At 45.2% G+C, this 15,719-nt stretch overlaps 1 protein-coding gene across 2 annotated transcripts in view; it reads right to left on the bottom strand.

Moving 5' to 3' along the window:
- Positions 1 to 260: 260 nt before the first annotated feature.
- The window catches only part of BLTP3A (bridge-like lipid transfer protein family member 3A), a 34,447-nt gene continuing 18,988 nt past the window's right edge, over positions 261 to 15,719 (bottom strand). The window contains exons 8-22 of one of the 2 annotated variants that reach the window (XM_075522004.1): positions 15,312 to 15,489; positions 14,219 to 14,305; positions 13,448 to 13,612; positions 12,803 to 12,945; positions 11,891 to 12,032; positions 11,172 to 11,365; positions 8,889 to 10,438; positions 8,446 to 8,642; positions 7,758 to 7,909; positions 7,502 to 7,649; positions 6,871 to 6,963; positions 6,293 to 6,564; positions 5,311 to 5,419; positions 4,645 to 4,760; positions 261 to 3,239 (exon numbers count right to left, since the gene is read on the bottom strand). In XM_075522004.1, coding sequence (XP_075378119.1) covers positions 3,114 to 3,239; positions 4,645 to 4,760; positions 5,311 to 5,419; positions 6,293 to 6,564; positions 6,871 to 6,963; positions 7,502 to 7,649; positions 7,758 to 7,909; positions 8,446 to 8,642; positions 8,889 to 10,438; positions 11,172 to 11,365; positions 11,891 to 12,032; positions 12,803 to 12,945; positions 13,448 to 13,612; positions 14,219 to 14,305; positions 15,312 to 15,489 — 3,672 coding nt within the window. In that variant the 3' untranslated portion in view covers positions 261 to 3,113. The remainder of the gene's footprint in view (positions 3,240 to 4,644; positions 4,761 to 5,310; positions 5,420 to 6,292; positions 6,565 to 6,870; positions 6,964 to 7,501; positions 7,650 to 7,757; positions 7,910 to 8,445; positions 8,643 to 8,888; positions 10,439 to 11,171; positions 11,366 to 11,890; positions 12,033 to 12,802; positions 12,946 to 13,447; positions 13,613 to 14,218; positions 14,306 to 15,311; positions 15,490 to 15,719) is intronic. The other variant, XM_075522005.1, reaches the window with a different exon arrangement.

Below are 15,719 nucleotides of genomic sequence, written 5' to 3'. Positions count from 1 at the left end.
TCGCAGCAAGTCTAGATACGTAGGTGCTTTGTTACCTCCTTTCTGTCTTGCTATGAGAACTGCTCACAGCAAGAGTCTTACTTACTCTGGAAGATAACTTGCATTTCAGAACCCCTGCTTTCACTTCTGAATTCTTCTATGCACGAGGCAGTACTGGTGAAGGAAATGCCTGCTGACGCTTAAAAAGTTAAAGTGCATTTTCCTCTTGAGAACGGGCCTGACAGGCTGCTCTAGTGCATTTTCTATCAGAGGCAGCACCACAAATCTGTCCTGTCAAAGGCTGCGTTGAGCAGGGAATGGGTCACAGAACGTGCTCCAGAGCAAACAGCCAGGTTGTCTAACAGGACTGAGGAAGAGTGATCCTCTCCCGTGGAAGAGGGAAAGCAACTGGCAGAAGTCACAGGTCCACACATCAGAGCTAGCCCAGGCTGAGTGGGCGATGAGCGTGAAGCCTCCTGCAGCTCAGCTCCCTACTGCCAAAGGCAAGTACTCCTCCTTTTAATTCATCTGTGGCTGCCTGCTTCCAGAGGTTCTAGAAGGAAGGTCAGGCTCTCGCTGCCGCTGTCATATCTGGTTGTGGGCACTGGTCAGTCAGATCTTAGCAGAAATACTGGACTCCAGCAGTACAGCCTGCCCCACGGCTGTCTGTTCAAACCTCGCATACAAGGACTAATTCCAACAAACGTTATTCAAAGCTACCTTCAGTCTAATGGAGTCAAACACGGAACTAAGATGATGATCTTAAGAGTGACAGTTGTTTTAATCACCGTCCCTCTCTTACATACCCTCTTTTTTCAAAGTGAAAGCTAACAACCACAAGGAATTCACTCTTGGCTTCCCGCAAACCACAGACAGCAGTGTCTCCACATCTAGCCTAGCGCTGTAAATATGTCCCTGTTTCCCCTAGAGCGAAAGAAGAACTAAAATGATCTCAGGAGTGCCTGTTAAGGGGAAGCGTTCACCAGCTCCAGAGCTGGGCAAAGGGACAAGTATATAAGAGCACGGCAGGAAAAACAAACTTAACTCCCACGTTATTTGCTTTCTTTTGCTTAGTTTCCAGGCCTCAACTCATCATGGCTTGTAAATCAGAGGCTGCTCCTTGCATAGTGAGCAGGATTAAAATCTCGAATTACTTTAGCTGAACTAATTTTAGTGGAGCAACGCTTACATAGAAAAAAATAGAAAAATCCATTAGATTAAAGTTTTGGGGAGTGCGTTCAGCTAAAAAACACAACAAGGGTTACCTAACCTTTATTATATAAACAAGTGAAGTTTTCATCTGATTAATAAAGGGGAATCGCATATGATCTGCCACTTTTCCTAGCACTTAGTGTGTGGCAATCGCTACCTGTTTTACACACACTAAAAAGCCTGTGCATCAGAAATGATACATGTACACAAACGCAAAATGCATCTGGAAAAATCCAAATCAAAGGTTGAAGATAAAAATCCAACAAACTCAGCACACAGTGAAGATGCCGTGTGTAACAAGGGAGGGAACAGGCATTCATCCATAACACAGAGGGGGCTGAAAGTCACACCCTTCTGAACCAGAACACAGAGCAAATTCTCCTCTGGAACAGCTTCCCCCTTCACAGCTGCCCCTTACGGCTGCTTCCTTCTTCAGCACATCGACCATGTATTGCCTGGGCTAGTAGAGCAAAGAAACCACGTACCAGTTTGCCTTCGGGAGTGGATTTGATTCTTGCAGTTCATAAGTGACATTTTCTTTTTTACTTTTTAAAATTAGTGTTTACTTCATATTTTACTAGGGTTTTCTTTTTTTCCCCTCCACATTTGTAGAGGCTATTTCTTTGTAAATTAAGTCAGTCACTGATCAGAGAGACTTCTTCCTCTTCAGGGAAGCAGCTCCAGAAAAGGCGAGAGTACAAACCATGCTCAACCCAGCAGCTACTGTTTCATCTGCACCCCACAGCGAGCAGTTAATAGTGTCAGCCTCCACCCAGGGGGTCCTGGTCACCACCCTTCTCCCGACCCACACACCAACATCTCTGTGAAAAGACATTTAAGAGCAGGCATGAGCTCCGTGCTAATAAAAACACATGACCGTGCAGGAACGCAGACAGCTCTTTCCTCGTGCAGCCAGTACTGCTGTCCCTCTCTCCCCTGGAGAAACTCTGGCATGCAATGGTTTGCGGACAGCGTGCATCCCAAAGAAAATGCATAGGTCATCTCATTCTGTGACTTAACCAACTTCCTTCATCCCTGTTCTTTGACAGCAAAATTAAAGAAAGTTTAAACAGTGCTTTGTAATGAAATAAATTAATTCCTTTGTGTTTCTGCATCAATAAAGCCAAACATTGCGGGATTAAGTGAGAATGAACTAGACTAAGTCTAATATACTACCGATTCTGTCTTGACACAACAAATTACTGGCAGAAAAAGAAGTCTGAAGGAATTTCTTTACTATCCTGACCCTGTTCTTGAGGGAATAGTGAGCTGTAGCCCCCTTACTCCACAGGGGGGAAATCCCTTCCACATGTCCCACACCCACCAGCCTCCTATGGTTCTGTTTTTCATGTGACAGTACACATGCTTTCACATCAGAGCTCCGAGCAATGTTTTCTGCCAAACCTATTCTCTGTCACTCCTGATGTGGTGACGTAACTACACTCTTTTTTCTGTGTTCTTTGGCATGCATGATTGGGCAAGAACACAATGAGGAAGGCTGAAAGAAGCAGAAACCCCAACATGGACCATCTCTAGATGTACAAAAGGTGAAGGCTGAGAGCACGCTGTCACTACCACCCATGGATGAAGAGACATGGGGTGTCCCCCCCAACTTCTGACCTTTTGTTTGTAGGCTGACCACTGCCCTGGTTCAGTGACAGAGGCAGCACCACACTGCCAGGACAGAGGAAAGTGGCTGCAAACAGGTAACTCCTCCTCATTCCTCCCCTGTTGCTCAGCCAGGCCTTCCTTCCTTCCTCCCTCTTTCAAGTTCATTTTGCAACCACAGTTGGTTTCCATTCTTTGAGGCGATCGGTCTCCAGGAGGTTGACCCGTTTAGCAGCAATATAATCAAACTAGCCGCCTTAGTGCTGGTGGTGGTCTCCACTCCTCCTGAGCAGCTGCAGCCTGCGCCTTCACTGTCAAAGCTGGAAGAGGGGATTGTATTTCCTAATTTCCTGCAGAAGGCGAGCCTTGTCCATGTTGGCTTCTGCAAGGGCTATTTTCATGGTCTGAAGCTCCCTTTGCAACTCTGGCACTTCCTTTAACTGCAAGAGACAGAGGGAAGAAAACAAACCAGGAGTTTCCAAAGGTAAGCAGCAGGGCAGATCTGACTACACTGATCTGTTCAAAGAGGAAAACCAAAGCAGGAGCTTTTGAGATGAACTACGCTACGTGACACAACCACACAAAGCTCACTGACAACGTGACCCAGTTTGACTTGCAGGAGCGAGTATGTGCCAACCGGTGCCTGCTGACTTCCATACCTGTCACTAGAGTCAGCTCAGGCTGCCAGTGATGACTGTCTAATGACTATTTTCTCCCAAGACTTCCCTTCACATTTCTAGGTACAGGAACAAGACTTCCAGTGGGCAAAGTTTCTTCCTGCAAAGCAGCTAGCTGATTCTGGCTGAAGATGACTATACAAAGAAAGCAGGAAAAAAAAAACCTGGTCTCTGATCTGCATTCTTCTTTTATAAGGGGTCCTGATACACCTCTAAAGGTTTGTTAAAATTAAGATGATAGCTGGAGCAAGCAGATGCCTGGTATTCCTATTTCTTGACTCCATGAACAAAGTTAATTCTGTCCTCAAACATTGCCAGTGAGATCCCACGACAGTTTCATGGCACACAACAGTTTTTTTCTTGAGCTCTCAAATATTTTTACTCAAGAATTTAGCCTTTGCATTTGTTCCTATTAAGTTCAATAACATCAGAAAATAAACTGAAGCTAAGCTACTGTGACGCTTATGTGCTCCAGTTCTGGTCAGGGCCCTGTTTCACAAGATGCTATGAACAGGAAGAAGAAAAAATCTCTGCAGGAAGTGGAAGAGAGACAGATGAGAAAGGAAGTGATGTGTCACCAATTAATGAACAGAATCCAAAGTCCCCATCCAGTTCTCTATCTAGTCAGCACATTGCTCCCTTAATATGTATTTTTCCCCAGCAAGTAATCAATTTACCAAGTAGACCCGGCACCAAACAGGAAGTATAATTACAGAGCAGTACATATTTTAAAATAAACCGGCCATCTGAATTCCAGATATATGGATCAAAATGGAAAGAAAGTTCAAACTGAATAGCAGAAACTTTAAGCAACCTGAAAATCCCTGGCTGTAAGACTTACTCTACTCTGACAAAACATCGCTTTCTTTGCGGGAGCCTCCTGATTCCTGCTTTTCTAACAAGGAACTGGGCACAGGGGGAAGATGGAGCCAATCAGAAAAAAAAAAAAAGATTTCTGAAAGGGAACAAGAGACTTTATGCTGGGCAAGGTATCCTTACTTCTCAGAATGCCTGTAAAAGGAGGTACAGGCTGCTTTTGTGTGCACTCCCTATCTGCAACACACCACACCTACCAGTAAATGCAAACACATGAAGACAAAAGACTTCATTTTCCAGCCTACTGCCAGCTATCTAGCTGTCCAGACAGCAACAGGCAGCAGTGACTCACCTGCAGTCCACGTGTTCCTGCTGCTGGGGCGGCCAAGACACACTCCGGCGGGGCCTTCTGTTCCTGAAGAACTGACACAGGTTTTTCCTGTTTTGGTGAGCCCTCCCCTTGCGGAGCTGGAAAGAAGCATAGAAAACATTCAGGTGTGGACATTTATACAACAGGGTACTCAGGACAAAAAGAATAACTTTAACTTCCCCCCCACCCCCCCCCCCCTTTTAAACAGGGGAAAAAAAAAACCCTCATTCCCATTTTAAAATGGAAAAACTAAAGCAAGGGAAGAAGCAGTAATCTGTCCTGACTGCGTGAGCTCAAGGAAATGTCAGGCACGAATTCAGGCTGCTGGTTCATTGTTTTAGGTATTAACTTGTTCTGCCTGAGGTATCAAATTTGCTGTCCAAACAAAACAACAAAAGCAGCAAGAACTAGAGAGGCAGGAATGCATGCATCCAGCAGAGCAGCCAAAGGACCTGGGTGCTTGCCCTGAAGACAGAAGATTATTTGCCCATTCTGGTAGAAGTGTCTGCAGAGAACAGAAGCAGGGACTGCTCGCACACCAGAGCCCATCCTTCCCAGCAGCGATCATAACATTTCAGTTCCAGTCTCCTCCAGCACAGCCTGGGGAGTGCCAGGGGAGAATAAAACAAGCTTCCCTATGTTGCTGACCTGTTAGATAGAACACCCCATCATCTCTGCGCTTCACAATGACGTGATCTACTGCCAACGTGATAGGAACAGGGCCAGGGGAGGTAGGGTATACTCGAGGGCTGTCATCCTGGAAGAAAAAACAAAGCAGAGAAGAGATTAACTACTGTGACAGCTCTGGCAACTCTGCAAAGGATTCCCCTTGCCCCCAGCCTTCACAGGAGTAGCGTTACCGATTGGCAGCACTGCCAGAGCTCACCAAGGTCACCCATCATATGGAAAAGCCTCGTTTTATACACAAGGCTGCATGTGAGTCTTAATCTGTGTAGAAAGCACTCCCACAGATCAGAACCAAGTTCTGTCATGCCCATAATAAAGGCTGAGGAGAGGCCTACGACCATCACCCTGAAGGCTCCTCTCAGTTGTCATCCTACAAATTCCTGATTCAAACCCCTAGTCAGTATTCCTTAGCCAAACAAAGCCAATATCCCTTAGTCTGGAGATTTTCATGCTGCTGTGCAGCAACACCAGTTCCTGCTTGTCAGTAGAGCCAAAGCATTGCTTTCAAAAAAGTTTAATCAAGAAATTCTGTCAGTGCCCCCCTCCTAAATATCAACAGGCTTTTACATAATGTTTTTCATCTGTAATTCTCTAAATGTTTACAGAAAAGGTCAAATATTTCCCATTTCACACAAGCACTTGGAGGAAGAGGTATTTAATTCTTTCCCTTGAGTCTGCAAAACAGGTCATCAACAAAGCTGGGGAGAGAATCTGAATGTCAGGCTCCCATTTCTCCACAATCTGATCACTCAAACAATTCCACTGTGTTACTCGTTCATCCCTAAGGCAGTTTTGACAAGCAAAATAAAACAGTGTCAGGAAAACAGGACCTCTACAGGGGCCCATAGCAATCCCACAGCATCCTTTCCCCAGCAGAGTCTTGCAAGGGAGCTCTGCCCAGGCTACCATCCTGGGGGGAATGTCTGGTTCCCCATACGCTCACCTTCAATGTGATTTTGGCATCCACAACTTCTATCTCCATGGGGATCACCTCTGGAATTATTTCATCCTCAAGAAAGGGGCCAAGGTTGGTAAGGAAGGACATGAAGAACTCTGCTGTGTAACTGTGGACCAGCATATGAAGGAAGCCATTCTGAACAGCGAGTGGTGAATGCACAGCAGCATTAGGTCCTATGTCAAGACGTAAGCACACTTCTGGCTGGGTCTTACTAGCTTCAGGGACTGAAGGCTTCTCTATACCTGGATCTCCTAGAGCTATAGCAGAAAGATCTCATTGCAGAAAATGGCATCAGTAGTAAGATATAAACTCAAAATACATATCTTGAAAAGATACCTATTTACCATCCAGATGCAGAATGGAGTCAAGTTCACAATGACAGCAGCCCGAAGCCATCCATCCTTCACGTGAAACGAGCACACGTTTCAAAAGACTACGAGTCCACATCACAGAAACTAACACCAGAACTGGACCGTTTAAGCTTCCAGACCCATCCCTCTCTCTCACCACCTCAGCACACTTTAACACGAGCCTTCGTTCTGCAGAGCTGACCACAAACTCACCACTCCGCTCTCCAGAGCTGACCAGTCTTTCCACTGGCCTCCCCACCACCCAGTCCTGTGTTCCACTTTGCCCCCTCGTGGCCATAGGCAGTACTGCTAAGGGAAGGACCAACCCTGAAGTCATGCCTTCAAGGGAAGTTTTGGGTTGTAGTTGCTTTTGGTTTCGTTTTTCTGGAGTTGCGTTGGGGTTTTTTTGGTTGGGGTTTTTTGTTTTTTCTTTAATTCGAATTTAGCCCTGGGGAAGTACCCTAGCCCAGAAGCTTTATTCTCAGGGCAGGAATAACTTCAGGGTTTCCCTAGATAGCTTTATTCACTCTTTTAATTCATTTCATGCATCCTAGCAGCAATTAAAAAAAATCCCAGTCAATTATTACTAGGCACCATAGAGGCTGACGGTGTAGAAACATCTTTCCATTGGAAACATCTTTCCAATACCAGATTTGAACCACTGACAGAAAGATTCTTAGCATTCACATTCAGTCGCACACAGGTCGTATACAATCCTAAGTACACCAAACATTAACATTGAAGTACCAGTTAAAATGGAATATTTCCTGAGGGTGGTCAGTATAAAAGCCAGTGACAGACGTGCAGCTATAAAAGCAGCAGACTCCAAGAGCCAGTGTCTTACCCAGATAGCCACGCAGATACTGCCACATTCCGACGTTGTTCAGTTGCTCTGGAACCACGTTCATGACTTGTAAAGCAACAGACAAATCATCACCTCGTGCCTCTATTCCACAGTTCACCTCATTCATCTTCAACACAAGGACAGACACCTGAAACAGCAAGCGACAAGCTCATTTATTAAAACAAACACCACCGCAGGGTTCGCTTCCAGATTCACTTAGAGACAGTATTCGAGTGAAAAGGAACAGAACTCTGACCGGCTGAAGGCTAGGGTCTTCACTCTGTGAAGTCGAGCTGTTTATTTCAGGAGACACTCCACCCTCGTCCTCTGCCATCAGGCTTGCCCTGCTGCCTGTGTCATTGTGGACCTGAGGAAGATGCCCTGAGGGAAGAGGGTCCAGGCTGGGTTCTGAAATGGAAGTAACAACAACAACAATTCTGTTTCTTTTTCTGATTTTAAGAAGTCCTGATCTCAGTATCTGCCTGAATCTCATGGCCTATCAGCCTATACCATCCTCTAGGGAACTCTTTCCAGCTCCTCAGATGAATTTAAGCAACGCAGAGCTGAAGTGAAAGACATCCACTGAAATGCTCAGTGTACCCTATTTCCAACCAGCCCTTACTAAACCCTTCCTAAATGCTATGTACCATCCACCTACCTGCATACATTTACAGTCCTTGCTCTAGTATGGCCAAATGCCTTAGAACACCATTGTTATGTGCAGGGGTCACCCTCCCCACTCATTTATACTCCTCATCTCAAAGAAAAGGCACCTATAAAAGCAGAAACAGCCATTGTGGGTGAACTACTCATGACCTTCAAAAAGAATGAGTGGCACAAGCGAATTCCATACGAACACAGCATGACTCAGTTGCCCATGGCAGAAAACTGTTCACTGATGTGAAATAAGAGTGGGGGAGAGGATAAAGCCAAGCGCTTGTTACCAGAGTCTGTGAGCATCACAAAGCCGTCACTGCCATCGCTGTCCACAGACAGCCCGTCCTCAGGGCCGCTCCCATCCACAGATGTGGTGTCAAAGGAATGCTGGGACGCTGTCCTCTTCATGGAGAAGAAACGCATTCGGCTGCTGCCACCCCCGCCTGGAGTCACTGCTCCCTCTTCTGCTTTGGGCACAGAATCCCTACCAAAAAAAAAAAAAAGTGATAAAGGCAAACAGCTCAGCCTCCAGATTATACAGATATTGGGCTGGACTCTGAACACGTGCAAGTCAGGCTTTAGCGTACTTAGACCAGCCCCAGGAGATGAAGATCTAACCTATCTCTAATCCAAATAATATGAAAAGAAAGGGAGCAGTCGGCCTACATTTTCCCCCTTCCCTGCAGCCTTGCTGCTGCTATTGTGAAGCACAGGACGATGGCCCACTCACTTGGCTGGGGGGAGAGAGAGCATTTTCTGCATGGTGGAGGTCATCTTCTCCCGGCTCAGGCTCAGAGCGTCTTTTGTTATAGACATGGCTTCCTTGGTGAGGTCCATAGTCACGTGCAGAGCTTCCTTCGTGGCATCCTTTGTGATATGCAGCGCACTAGACAACTCCACCTCTATGTTCTTCAAAGGGATGAGTTCTGCCTGGCCATTGAGAGTGATGTTTCCTCTCTCCAAGGGCTGCGCGTCTGAGGTTGGGCTAGAAGGGAGGGCAGGAGGGCTCTGAGGATGGCTGCCGGTGTCTGCTGGTCTTTCTGCAGCCAGGGCTTCCACAGCTTCATGTGCTTCCTCTATCAAACCTTTCTCCTCTATGCTCTTACTATGCGGAGCTGTACTCAGAGCTCCATCACTTGCGGATCTTGGGAGTCTCTCCAGCGGTACACTGGTTACACCGGTACCTGTGTGCTCAATTCCACTGTCCTGTGGGACCTCTGAAGTACTGCATACTCCCTTCTCCGAACTGGTCTCCGATTTCAGCTCCTTCTCTTCGGCCACCAGCCCCTCCTTGCTGTCTGAAGGCGAGAGCTCAGACTCAATCAGGCTTGTTGTGTCCGAGTCAAGGGATCTGGGTTCCAAGACAGACCCTGGTGCGGGGTTCATGAGTAGGGCCACTTCAGCACTATGGAACATAACTCCTACACAAGCAGACATGGGATCTAAAGGAGACCCAGTCACTTCCTGGGTATCTTGGGCCAACTGCTCCTGTAGTGTTTGCAGAACTTCTTTCATCCTGAGCAGCACCAAGTATTGGTAGTGGTTGAGCCGAACTTTGACATGAACAGATGAGGACACAAGCACATGGATATCAGCAGAGGCTTCCAGCTCTTTATTATCTACTCCATCATCAATTTCACAGTCAGATTCTCCCAAGACATCCATTGTCTCTGGGACCTTGTAGATGTTCTTCAAATCCTGGTCAGTCTTTGATCTTTGACAAACCCCATGTTCTCTGGAAAGGTTCTCATTCTTGGAGTGATTGCTAAAGCTGGCAGAAGGCTTGATTTTCAACTCAGAGGCAGCCAGTTCCTGTCGTTTAGATATCTGAGCTTGCCCCCATCTCTTAGGAAGGCAGGCCCAAATGGAAAGGGGAAAAGGGTCAATAAAGCTAAGGGCTCTGCCCTTTGAGCTTTCAGCCCCCTCAAAGTCCAGGGAAAGCTCAGTGAAATTCATAGACCACAGATCTTCAGAGGCAGAGGTTTTGTATAATAGCTGGGGAAAGCCTGGATGCTTCTGAGGCCTATCATCCACCTCATACGCATGGCGCAAGAAAAGGGTGTGGAGGAGGCTGAAATTGTCCTGAGACCTTGGGAACTTCGTGTAGCTGGAGTGGAAGAATTCTGAACTGGCAAATTTACGGAAGAGGCTCTGGAGGTCCTGACAGCTACAGAAGGGAGCGTGGCGGGTGTTGGTGGCAGTCATCTCCGACGTGCAAATGCAGAGTGTCTGTGGACGATCTTGATGGTCAGTGACTTTCTTCTCCACGGGGATGTTAAGCTGCACAGAGGAGAAAGACATTACAAATAAAGCCATGAGAAGGGAAATTAGCAGAGGCTTATCCTGGCTATTTACACACAGAAGGTCAGCTGTGGAATATATAAACAATTGAGAAGTCTTAGTCTCTACTGAAATCCCAAGAGCTGGGCTAGACTCTCAATTTATCCGTATCTGAAAAACTAAATAAAATTTACAAATCAGGGAAGAGGAGTCAGACACAAGGGAATGTAAACCGAGTTTTATTTTAGGTTCTTTTACCACCCATGGCTTATGTAGCAGCTCAACTCACAACATTCACTTTGATCTTTCTCTGCAAGGACTCACTACACTTTCAGGCCTTTAAGCCTCCTCACAAAACTACTAACAAGGGTAATCAATGACAAACACCATAGGACGTCAACGCAGCAGACATAGGCCCATCAGGAATGGTAGGAGGGTCAAAGTGGTTTCCAAAGGCCAGAAAACAACTTTTGACTACTTGAACCATCAGTTTCTCCTTGAAACTGTTTTCATAAATACTGACTTGCCTGCCTATTCTGGACTAGAACTCAAGCACATGTTTTACTGCCCATAGATCAAAACAAAACTAACACAAGTGGTAGAAGAAAGTTAGAGAAAGGCAAAGGTTTTGTTTTCTCATTCTGAACTCCAGCTATGTCCTGGTCTCATGTTCCTTCCACCACAGGGAGGGAGAGAACACTGAAGACTGGGAAAGGAAAGAAATGAATGGTACCTTCATCCGGAAGCCATCCAGTCGAACATCAACATGCTCATCATGCTTGCCTGAGTCCTCCAGCTTGTAGATGGCTTTGAACTGCTCCAGGCTGCGATAAAGATCCAGACAGAAGAGGTTTATCCAGAGCACGCTTGCTGTATCCAGGGTAAGCATCAGGCCATTCAGCTGTACATACAGGTTTGGGCACGGAACTAGAATGAAACAGAATCAAGACAGATTACTAATAGCAGAAAAGGCCCTTCAAGCGGTCTGCAGCTCAGTGTATAACCTGCACTGACAATACCAATGCAGAGGGCTTCAACACCCACTGGAAGACAGATCTCTTGATGAAAGGAAGAAGCTGTGATGCACCAGAGAAACGTGGTGTTCCAGGTCTCACATCAAGCCATCTGCAGAGCACCCAAAGCACCCTACGGTCCCACTCCAGTGCTACTCAATAAGGCAGAACCCTAACAGTTGGGCAGACACAGCAGCTCCTTCAATGCAGTCCTGGATATGTTATTTTGCAAGCACAACTTTGCCTTCACATTTTGCACCAGGCAAACTCTATGCCACTTTCCCACAGGCAAAAAAAATACTAGAAAGGCAAGCATTTGAAAACTAAACAAAAAAGGACATCCAGAGAATATATGACTGGGTTAACACACCTAATAAGAGTTGACTGATTCTTTAAGAAACACCTTTTATAAAAGAAGGTGCTAACCTTGGTGTATTACCTGGAAAGTCCTGATTGTCTGGGAAGTAATACTCTGTGAATTCAATATGGATTGCAGAGACCTGATCAGGAAGTTTGAAGAATTTTCTGCTACATGAAAGCAAGGTGGAAGGTTTCTTACTGTGTTGACCAGCTGTAGAAACCTGAAAACACAATGGTATGCAGTTGTGCAGAATTCAGATTTGGCAAAACAAAGTGTCCCAGTAACCCTGCATTCTCCCGTATTCAATCCATCTCATTTACACATCAAACATACTCTGCTTTCCAGTAAAAATAAAACTTTTTTCTACCTGCTAATATTGTCAGCTCCTCTCCTTTGAGGGAATTTAGTTCTTTATGTCTCCTGTCACTGCTAGTAAGAGCCATGACAATTAGAATTAGGTGGTGTGAATAAACAGAACTGAAATCTATTATAGCTTTCTTCAAGATTAACAGCATGTTGGTAAGTCCATTATAGTATCTGGTACTGATTATGCTCTTGCAATGGTTACAGGGTATATGGATATAGGGCCTGATCCAGTCTAGTGATGCTTCCTGTCCTGGGTCAGAAAGCATGAGGGAAGACTTATTCCTCCTCTGTCAAAAATCCATATCCTTGCTAACTTCTCAAATGCATGAAATCTTTTACCCTGGGCCTGCCTAATGCTTGATGCAAATTTAGATGTGAACAGACACAGAGTGCACAAACTCTGTGGTTGTGCATGCAATTTCCTCTGAACATGAAAATTATCAGCGGTTCATACTTGGTTTAAAAGTTTTACATGCAACATAATTAACAGCATTTGGGTTCTCTGGGCAGAGCTTTGACTGTCTTGGATGACATGAGATTTGCATGATTTATTTGAATCATATCAGATTACATTTATTTTTAAAAAGTGACACGAACATCTCCAGACACTGCTCAAATCCCTACCTGGTGAACATCCAAGTCATCCACTCGAACTACCACACAGCTGGATCGAAGCCGGTTCCAGGGAGGGTGCCGGAGTCGTGGCAAACTTGTGGGAGGTATATGGCCTTTCTCTAAGGGACTTTTATGAGGACTCAAGGAAGTATCTGTGGGGATGGAAAAGCAGAACCAGCAGGGTTTTACTCATGTCCTTTGTAGCAACCTTCACCATCAATACCAACATGTACATGCTTACAGAGCAGAATTAACAGCCCCAAAATTAGAAACAGATGGGCAGCTAGGCAGGAAAAAAAACTTAGGACTTTTGAAGGAAGAATGCTGTGAAAGACGAGTGTGCTCTCCAGCAAGAGAACACGTTCTTCAGCCAGGCTTTAAGTATTTAATTTACTCCTTATATACTTACTTATGGAGAAACTCAATAATTAAGCTAGGAAAGTGACACTGCAGTCTGTCCATTCTTGCTGCAGTGTATTCCAGTATGATAGCCATTTTCCTTGGCCATTATATTTATGATTTTTGGTGTGCTACAGATTTCTGCAGCAACAGATCAGCCTGCTAAATAAGGGAGAGGTAACTAGAGATATTGCTGGATGGAGCAAAATTGTTACCATCTCCTGCTTTACTAGGAGTTTTATCAAATACCATTACCTGGTTTCCTTTTGAAGGGGGAAAGTGGAGTCCTGGCAAATGCAGGGTCCATTTCTTCATAAAGCTTCTCAATCTTGCTTTGAAATTCACTGACCAACTTCTTTGCCCACTGTCCCCGTGTTTCCATTGCTTCACTGTACCTCACCCAATGCTTGCAGGCATCTCCTGCATGAAAGCAAACATCCTGGCTTTAAAAATGAGGTTCCTGGATACACACAACCCTCCTGTGCCCCTCAAATGGATGCAAATCTGTACAGCGTTCCTCTTTATTGATATCACATCTGGAATACGCAATATGCAGCATACTAAGGGCTTTTGAAACAAGTGCAGGCTTTCACACAACAAAGCCGGGCCTATCAGCAAGTGTTCCAAATTCAAGTGTTGGGAAGAATGCCAAGGTCACTTCTCCTTGATTACTCAGTTAACCACAAACAGATTTTCTCCTGGGATACATCCTATACTTTCCAAATTGATTAGGCACATGTAAGAACCAGATCCAGAGCTTAAGCAACTGAAAAGGAATCCAAAGTTTCAACTTTATGTCTTTACAACAGACACCAACTTATTCCTCTCCTTGTACTCTGCTCTGCCAGCAACTTGTCAGTCATCCACCGACAGGGAAATTAGATTAACCCTGCCCACGAGGACTGAAGTCCCAAGTCCTTTGTGTAGCCTTTCTTCCAGTCCTGCCTGCAGCCATATAGCATCACTGTTCTTCAAATTATTTTTTATCTCCCTTCTCAAGTTGGGAAGCCACACGCCCCCCCCTACCTGCCCTGTGGAAAGGGTAATAGTCAAAAGCCATCCTCCTGAAGGTCAGCTGCATGGCACCTCCCAGCATCCCATGCTTCAAAGCGCCTGTGGAAAACAGAACAAAGAAAACCATGATCAGCTCTGCAGTCCAAGTCCTGATCCAGGAGAATTCAGAGCAACATTGCTTTGATTGCCACCACTGATTGATTGTCACCATGGACAGTATGAGGGTATCATCTTTTAGAAAGCCATATCAAAACCTTGTCCTGGGCAAGGAAAAGGACAACTGAATGTAACAGGCCAGTGATTCATACCATAACAACCAGACCTAGAATCTCAAACACCAAAACGCAAGATCCCATTGCTTCCCAGGCCCCTATCAATTACACCTCCCACTACAATAACCAGCACTTCTGTTTTGAAGGGCCACTGTTTTGGTAGGGCCAGCAAAATAAAGACAACAAAACTGTGCTAAGATGTAGATAACAGAAGCTCAGGAGACAGTGATACACAGATCAGTTAAAAAAACCTGGAATAGCAATGGGTGTGGGTAGCAAATTTTTTTTCCCTTTTTAAAGGGAAGATGTGTAGAAACAAACAGTACAAGTTGGATCAGAGATGGCTGTGCAAAGGGGAGAGGGGAGTACATTTGCCTCAAAAGAGAAAAAAGTACTTAGAAGTGTATCTTAGTAGGGGAATCTAGGAGTAAAACACATACTAATTAGAAAAGCCTTGCTTGAAAAGAGTATGGTAGGCAGGAGAATGGCCTGTCAAAGGCGGCAAAGAACCCTTGTAGCTATGCTACTGTGAGCGTCCTGAACACCATCAAAACAAACATTTTCTCACCAAGTAGAATGATCATGCGTTATTCCCATTGCTCAATACCAGATCATTCCTAGAGCATAGGATTGTTCCTAGAGAACTTGTTCCCAGATTGTTCCTAGAGAACTGATCTCTCCATCAGCCTGAACAACTGCCTATTGCCTCATTGGGAAACAGCAACATGAAAGGTGGCTGTTTTCAAGGGGAAAATCCTCCTTCAAGAGAGAAAACTCATGACCAGACTAATGTTTTCCTCCTGCAGTATCCTCCTGATGCTTCTCTCAGTTACCTGACTCTCGAGTGTGGCTGTCATCGCAGATATGCAGATCCAAGCGTGAGATGAGGAGGTGGTACGATGACTCTTTCATATCATGCTTATCAAAGTATTGACCAATGCTACTTGCATTTGGGCTGACTCCGAATGGCTGAGACCAGGACTGCTGGGTACTTGGAGCAGGCGGCGTGATCTGTTAGAGAGAAACAAGCTTGGTAAGAACTAATAAAAAGAAAAAAAGAAAAAAAAAAAGAAAAAAAAGAGGTTATAATGCAATTAAAAACAACTCATGCAATCTTCCAGACTGCAAGGCAGCAATTTATAGAAATTGAATTGGGAGTCCAGAAATCTGGATCCTTTCATATGTTCTCATGAGCAAAATTCTTTGTCTGTTGTTCTGCCTCCTCTACGTCTTGGAATATG

Source organism: Mycteria americana, chromosome 20, assembly GCF_035582795.1.
Source record: "Mycteria americana isolate JAX WOST 10 ecotype Jacksonville Zoo and Gardens chromosome 20, USCA_MyAme_1.0, whole genome shotgun sequence".
NCBI lineage: Eukaryota > Metazoa > Chordata > Aves > Ciconiiformes > Ciconiidae > Mycteria > Mycteria americana.
This window is presented reverse-complemented; position numbering and strand designations above follow the sequence as displayed.